Source organism: Enhydra lutris, unplaced genomic scaffold, assembly GCF_002288905.1.
Source record: "Enhydra lutris kenyoni isolate GAN:26980312 unplaced genomic scaffold, ASM228890v2 scaffoldscaffold1, whole genome shotgun sequence".
Lineage (NCBI taxonomy): Eukaryota > Metazoa > Chordata > Mammalia > Carnivora > Mustelidae > Enhydra > Enhydra lutris.
In genome coordinates, this window is record NW_019154085.1 from 39,691,480 (window position 1) to 39,699,639 (window position 8,160).

Consider the following 8,160-nt stretch of genomic DNA (forward strand, 5'->3'; position numbering starts at 1 on the left):
GTGATCTCTATCAAAATTAATTAATTAATTAATTAATTAAAAAAAACAGCGAGATAGAATGACAATGATCATGAAGTACTACAGACGTTGTTGGGTTTGTTTTTTTTTTTAAAGATTTTATTTACTTATTTGACAGACAGAGATCACAAGTAAGCAGAGAGGCAGGCAGAGAGAGAGGGAGGGAAGCAGGCTCCCCGCTGAGCAGAGAGCCCGATGTGGGGCTGGATCCCAGGACCCTGGGATCATGACCTGAGCCGAAGGCAGAGGCTTTAACCCACTGAGCCACCCAGGCGCCCCTGTTGTTGGGGTTTTAACAAATCAATGATAATTGATAATTGTGATAATCAATGATAATCATGATAATCAATGAGAATCAGCTCATCTTAGAAATAACAATAACCACTAGTAGAACAGACAGAATGCACAATCTTCAAACCAGATGAATCTGTTGAGGTTCTTGGTTGCGAACAACAGCAAACAACTCTGGCCAACTCAAGCAGAAAAGGAATTTATTGAAAAGCTCTCCGAAGCTCAGAACATCAACAGAAAGGCCTAAAAACCTGGCAGAGAAAATGGGCAGAAACTGAGGGAGACTGGGTGGCAGGAGGCCCAGGGACAGCCCTGACGGGACAGTGCCATTAGCACTGTGGTCCTGGGCACATCTGTCCCCATCGTCATGGGTCTCAGTATTACTCACTCCGGATGAGGAGTCCCATATTGGATCACTTAGCTGCCTGAGTGCAAGTCGTGGGCCACAGGTAACGTCGGCGGTGGAGAGTGTCTGGACGGCTTTCAGCTTCTGCAGTGGGAGCCTGGGTCTGGTCTCCAGCGAGAGTCACACACTGAGGGATTCCTGCCCCTCACACACAAACACACACAACGGGAATGGAGTGCAAATGTCTGGGGACCCCCAGAAGGCAACTCCTCTCAAGAAAGAAAACCTGGGACAAAAAACTTGTTGGATCCATTAGAAGGCACATGGGGAAGGGAGGGAGACTCTAAGAAGTATACAAAATGAGACGGGCCCCCCAGACGTCAGGACTGGTTTAGAAATACCAGCTGATGACCTCAGAGTAGATGTGAAGTGCTGTGTGTGTACGTTTTCTGAGCAGACACTTAGCAGAAGGAAGGATGGACAGATGTAGCTGTTTGTTGAGACTAATCTTGGGACTCTGAATTCCCAGAGAAACCTTTTTTTTTTTTTTTCTTTTTCCTGAGAAGAATGATTCCAGTATGTTCACCCTGGCCCTCAGAGATACTGGCCGAGAAGGTGGTGTGTGATGGACCGTGGGACGGACGGAGGACCCATCAGAAAGGAGGCGACGATGGACAGGGAGACAGCAGACCCGACGAGAACGAGGAAGGCTGGTTGAGAGTGAAGGATAAATCTGTCATAGGGGCCACAGAGCAGGAAGGAGGCAGTCATGGTCAAGAGTTCACACTTCCAGAAATGGAAAAGCTCCTGGAGGTCCTGGGAGTGAGGAGGTAACCTCAGCGCCCAGAGGGCAGCTGGAGTAGAGGCCTCAGGAGCTGCAGGAAAGATCAAGGGCAGAAGCCAGGGCAGCAGTGGGACACCCATGTGGGATATCCAGTGCCACCCAGGAGAATGGCAAGAGCAGAACAGACAGGAAGTAGAGAGAGCCCCAGCTCTTGAACCCGGGAAGAAGAGGGATGTGGGTGACCGCAGCCAAGAGGGGAAATGACTCGAGCCCCGGATGCACCAAATGCTTAGGAAGGGAGGGGGACTCTGGGCCTGGGAGCAACACTGGGCGCTCAGGGACATGCTGCAGGGGACTGTGCTTCCAGGAGTCAGCGGGCTGACCTTTCCATCTCCATCTCTTTTTCCCCAGGGCTGAGCCCAGAGCTGCTCCTTCCATCCTCCATGGTAACTGGTGACCTGTGACAAAAGGGACCTATCCGCTGACATGCTGGGGAGACACTTGAGAGATGGGCGTCCGTGTACACTAAAGGGAGCCATGCCTTCTAACAGCTCACGTCCCCTCTTCCCCGGTCAGCCCAGTGCCCCTCGGCACGTAGCAGGCCCCTCAAGGGCCCCTCAAGGGCCCCTCAGGCCCATGAGTCGTCTCTTTATTTATTTATTTGACAGAGATCACAAGTAGGCAGAGAGGCAGCAGAGAGAGGAGAAAGCAGGCTCCCCGCTGAGCAGAGAGCCCAATGCGGGGCTCGATCCCAGGACCCTGGGATCATGACCCAAGGCGAAGGCAGAGGCTTTAACCCACTGAGCCACCGGTGCCCCCCATGAGTCATCTCTGACAGAGAGGCCCCCCGGGAGCCCACAATTAGTCTCTGGGGACAACCGCAAGCTCCGGCTGGAGTCAGGGGTCTGACTGCTCCCCCTTTGCCACCCCAGGGCTCCGGGAGCTCACTTCGGAGGCCACTTGCTGCTCTGTTCCTTTTCACATGTCCCCATCCATCTTCCATACAGTGGCTGTTGCGGGAGAAGGAAGCTATCTCTGGGTGATTTTCAACTTTTTTCTTTTCCTCCAGACTTAATCCTTTCTTTTAAAAAGTTACAGTAAAATCCACATAACATAAAACTTGCTATTGTAACCACTGAAGTGTCCCGTTCAGCATTAAGGGTCCAGTTCAGCGGAAGTGCATTCACACTGCTGGGCAGCCAACCTCCAGAAATTTTTTCATCTTGCCAAACAAACTCTGTACCCATTAAACAACTCCCCATCTCCCCCTCCCACCAGCCCCCAGCAAGGGTGGTTTTTAATTATTTCAAATTGTTTTCATTTTTGCTTACTGGTACTTCCCAAGTTTTCTACAAAGAGAATTTGGTATTTTTATAATTGAATTTCATAACTCCAGAACTCTGTCCACCACCCTGGGCAATGCCACCACTTCACAGGCAGGGGGGTCCCGGGCCTGAGCTAGGGAGCGTCTGTCTGCAGGGGGAACCGGGACAACTGACCTACAGTGCGAGCCTCCTTCACCCAGGGGGTCCTGAGTGAGCACTGTGTCAGCCCCCAAGCCTTTGGGATGGGGCTTCATTTCAGGAGGCAACCTACCCGTCCCTGTCTCTCTTCTCACCTCACAGGGTCACTCCTTGCCCTTGGTGGCCCCATGTCTCTTGCCTCCGGAATCCTCTGGTCTGTCAGGCCCAGGGTTCTGCTCACCTCAGACCCCCAAACCAGCTCACGTGGAGGCAAGGACAGAGGCGGGGGGGCAGGAGGCAGGCACTGGCCCACAGTCCATGAGAAGCCAAGAATAGGCCCGGAATGGCTCTCAGGGCAGGTGACTTGGGGGTTGGAGGGGACAGAGAGGTCAGGGAGGGAGCAGGAGTTAGGGGGATGGTGGGATGGTGAGGAAGTCGAGAGTAATTTCTGCCTTGTTGAGCTTAGGTTTTCCAGCAGCTTTGTTACAAGATGTGATTTATGCACACAGAAAACCACAGGTAAAGTGCGAAGTGGGACCCTCTCAAATGCCAGGGCCACTTTTATTTTGCAAACAAGGGACCAAGGCTGGGGAAGGTGATGCCACAAGGCAAGGTGGTAGCAGCAGGGCTGAGATGGGAACGAGGTCCCCTGGATCCCTAGCACCCCTGGCGCCCAGCCACCCCTCCAGGTGGAGACCCAGAGCCGAATGAGTGGCAGAGGGGGACCACAGAGGGTCAGGGTGGCTGGGGTCCCGGGGACAGACCAAGAGCTAGACAGGGCCCGAACAGGCCAGAACCTGCAGAATCTCAACGAGAAATGGGAAGGAAAGTGGGGCCCCCTGAACACATTTCAGAAACCAGGGGTGGGGGTGGGTGAGACCCCAGATGGAGGCTTGCTCTGCCCGCCAACCAGCTGCCTTGTTTCTGTAGAGAACGATCTCACCTGTGGGCCGAGGGCTCTAGAAAGCACAGGGCAACCTTATTTCCTTTCCAAAAACTTGGGTGGGGGTAGGAGTCGCCAAGGGGCCAGTCCGAGGTTATCGGCTGAAGTAGGGACGGGATCCAGAGGGGGACAGGTCATGAAGACATCCCGGCAGAGGAGGGCAAGGGTGGTTCCCGAAACGGCGCTTGGCTCTCTGGCCTCTCTGGGTGAAGCTGCTCCCAGGCTCCACTCAGAAGGGGTCGGTCTCTTGCAGCCCCTAGAGGCCCCCATCCTCAGTCGGCAGCTGGGCCCTGCTGCCCGGGGAGCCCAGGTCATACAGGGTGCTGCCCATGGTCACCCTGCTGAAGCTGTAGGAGTTGTGGCGGGGTCTGTGGTAGCAGCACCGGGTCCCCAAGCACAGGGCTTCCTGGAAAGTCTCCCTGAAGCGGCTTGACATGATGTTGTAGAGCACGGGGTTAATGGCCGAGCTGAGGTAGAAGAAGACTCCGGAGATAACATGCACATACTGGAAGGCCAGGTGCAGACCCTCAGTCCACTGGGACACAAAGCTCCACATGAGGCGGTCAACGTGGAAAGGGGCCCAGCAGATCCCAAACACCATGACCAGCACAACTGTGGGGGCACAGAGGAAAGACTTGGGTGCCTGCCAGACTGCCTTCCCCGGGCTTCAGGGTAGTCTGCCCACTCTCACTGTGCCACCCATACCCATGGTCCATCTGGAAGGTTCTGGAAGGTTGCCTGCCTTAGCCTCAGCACCCCTTCAGAGAGGCTGGTCCCACTACTGTCACTGCCTGGGCAGCGGGTATGTGCCTTACCCCCAGCCACCGTCAGACAGACCAGGTGAGGACGCCTGAGCCAAGATGGCCCCGTCTGGCTCTCCCTTCACAGAATCTGCAACTAGATGGCTCTTAGCTAAGAGGTCACCCAGCTTCCCAAAGCTGAGGCGTCAACCAGCCATGCCCTTCCTTGGGTCTCTGTCGTTGGGCTTGTCTTGATTTTTGTCTCTTATTGCTTGTGTTTATTTCTCTGCCTGCCTGTCTTGCCCTGCAGTGCCTTCCCCACCACACCCCAGCACGGTTTTCCCTTATCACCCGGGATTTCCACTAGGATGTTGTTTACAACATCTCCAGCCCGTCACCTGGTGTATACTAGGCCTTCAGAAAGTGAAGCTGGGGGAAGGAGGGAGGGAGGCAGGGACAGAAGAAAGCCAGAGCCCTAGGCCAGCAGCAAGCCCCAGGAAACACCCCAGCTTCCCAGGGTGAGAGCCATCCCAGCTGAGCAGACTTGGTCCCTGCAGAACAAGGGAGTAGGGGGAAGAGGAAGAGTGGGCAGGGGGCAGGTCGTCTGCAGTGGGGACTTCACAGGGCACAGCTGAGAGGCAGGCTTGGAACTCTGGGGTCAGGTCCCATTTTCAGAAGCTGCTCAAGTGGCCTTGGGTTCTGGGACACTGTTCCTGGGGGACGAGAGAAGTGGGTCTCTCTCTGGGAATGGGACAGTCCCATTTAGCTGGCTATCATCCCATGGCTTTGACCAAGGTCTCCCTACCTCTGTCTTGTCCTGGCTCCCTCCATCTACCTGATTCAGGTCCCCTAAGGTGGGGGGCAGGATGGGGAGGAAATCAAGGACTGACTTAGTATCATTTTCTCTGGCTTCCCCAGGGGCCTTTGTTTTGGGAAAAGAGCCAGACCCAGACCACGGTAAGACCCAGAGCCTCAACCCACCTGGCCCACCCCAATCCACACTTCTGCCCTGACTCTCCTGTGCTCTACACACTCACCCTCACAAACACACATCCTGATGAGTCTCTATGAGGCAGGGTCATTGCCATGGTCCTCCAGGAACCAAAGATATAGCATGGGTGAAATATATCATCTTGCCCCTCCAGCACCTTGCTCCCCTTCTTTTGGGAACTTTGTTCCCCTCAGACCCCAGCATGTGAGCCTGTGGGGTCTGCAAACCATAGCACCCTGCCACTCAGGCCTGGGGACCAGCTAGGACCTAAGCCCACCAATCAGAATCCTTCTTGGGGACTATTCAACAGCCACTAAGGGAAAAGGGTAGTTACTCAAGGAAGAGGAACTCTCTGTGCCCACAGCAGGGCCTCCCAGGCTGCTCTAGGGAAGGACAGAGCCAAGATACGTTTAGGAGCAAAGATGAGAGACCTGGCAGGGCCAGCTCCCACAAACGGCTCTGCCATCCTGGAATGCAGTCATGTGTCTCTGCCTGGTCCATGGCTGGGTTCCAGGAGTCCGTGCCAACTCATGGGTGTGCCACCTGTGCACCTGCACGGGCCTCCAAGCTGAGAAGGACCCTGGGCTTTGTTTAATGCTGCACTATTGCTGTCTGGACAGTCCCAGCAATTTTTGAACGAGGGACCCCAAATGTGCCTTTTGCATTGGGCCCCACAAATCATGTGGCCATCCTGCCATTTATCTTTGCTATGAGTTTCTCACCGAGTAATTGCACACATGTGTGCACACACACAGGACGGGGCGGGGGGCAGCGGCGGCAACCCCAAACCTCACACTCAGCCTCCATCATAAACCCAGACGCTCAGCCCCGGGGTCCTAGAAGCTCTAGTTTCACACCCAGGGCCCAGCTCAGCCTCTCTTCCCAGCAGCAACACTTACACAGCATCTTGGTCACCTGTGTCCGGCCCCGATCCTGTGACCGCTGAAACCTGCCACTGTCACTGGACCTGGCCCTGCCCCTGGCCTCCCGCCTGAGCAGCAGCAATCTCTCACGCCGCAGCTGGAGCCCGATGAGCAGGTAGAGCACGCTGATGGTGGCCATGGGCAGGCAGAAGAAGAACAGGGTGGTGATCTGCACGACCAGGTTGTAGAGGGCCCGCGGGTGGACCAAGGTGCATGTGGCCGAGTGGGGCACCGTGCCCCGGCAGGGCAATTCCAGCTGCCGGATGCCATGCAGGCTGGCGTTAGGCAGAGAACAAAGCACAGCGAGGCCCCAGATGGCCCCAAGCACACGGCGCACGTGGACCCGAGTCATCATGGACCTGGCCTGCAGCGGGTGCACCACAGCCACATAGCGCTCCACGCTCAGGGCCGTGACATTGAGCACGGAGGCCAGGCAGACCGTCTCGAAGAGCAGCGTGCGGAAGTAGCAGCCCCCGGTGCCCAGCAGGAAGGGGTAGTTGCACCACATCTCATAGAGCTCCAGGGGCAGGCCCACCAACAGCACCAGCAGGTCGGACACAGCCAGGCTGAAGAGGTAGTAGTTGGTGGGGGTACGCATGTTCTTGTGACGCAGGATGACTGTGCAGGTCAGCCCATTGCCCACGGCGCCCACCACGAAGATCAGCAGGTATGTGACACAGATGGGCACAAACAGCTCTGTCTGCTGGGGCCCCAGGTACTTGAGTCTCAGTTCCTCATCGGTGAGATTCAAGTCCTCCGGGTCAGGGAGCCTCGAGGCCCTACTGCCATTGCAGGGCACCATGCTCCTTGCATCCTGTGGGGACATGTCTCCAGGGAGACTGGAGCAATTGAAGCAGAGAGGAGCCTGTGGAACAGAACGGAGAGACACCCAGAAAAGTCACTCGGAGATCACTGGGAACTCATTAAACCCAAGGGGTGACACCAAGTGACACAGTGACACTAAGAGGGACATCATTATAGGTATTTTAGAGAAATAAAAAAACTCTGTCGTTCATTGCAAGGTGTATAACAATTTCAGAGATGTAAAAACAGACATCTTGGGTGCCTGGGTGGCTCAGTCGGTTGAGCGGCTGCCTTAGGCTCAGGTCATCATCCAGGGTCCTGAGACTAAGCCCCACATCGGGTTCTCTGCTCATCGGGGAGCCCGCTTCTCCCTCTCTCCCTCTGCCTGCTGCTCCCCCTACTGTGCTCTCTCTCTGTGTGTCAAATAAATAAAAATCTTAAAAAAAAAAAAAAAGTACATCTTAAAAATTATAAAAAGCAGGACTCAGGGGCACCTGGGTGGCTCAGTTGTTAAGTGGCTGCCTTCAGCTCAGGTCACGATCCCAGGGTCCTGGGATCAAGCCCCGAATCGGGCTCTCTGCTCACCGGGAAGCCTGCTTCTTCCTCTCCCACTCCCCCTGCTTGTGTTCTCTCTCTCACTGTCTGTCTCTCTCTCTCTGTCAAATAAACAAAATCTTTTAAAAAAAAAAAAAAGCATAACTCAGTTATAAATGTCATAATCCACCAAAGTCTTTGAATAAAGGATGGGTCCTCTGGGGATTAAGCTTTGCAGCAGCAGTGTCCCCTTGGGTCTGTCCCCTTTCAAGCCCTGGATTTCGGGAAAGGGACTCAGTTTTTGGCATCTGGAAAATGGGCAC

The 8,160-nt window shown here is 54.9% G+C and overlaps 1 protein-coding gene across 1 annotated transcript; it reads right to left on the minus strand.

Annotated features, from left to right (window-relative positions):
- Nucleotides 1–4,101: 4,101 nt before the first annotated feature.
- On the minus strand, nt 4,102–7,355 carry LOC111155297 (neuromedin U receptor 1). Its single transcript, XM_022519322.1, has 2 exons — nt 6,476–7,355; nt 4,102–4,457 (listed from the first exon to the last, which is right to left on the minus strand). Exons 1-2 carry the CDS (start codon nt 7,323–7,325, stop codon nt 4,102–4,104), a joined length of 1,206 nt encoding a protein of 401 aa, XP_022375030.1. The 5' UTR covers nt 7,326–7,355.
- Nucleotides 7,356–8,160: the final 805 nt, after the last annotated feature.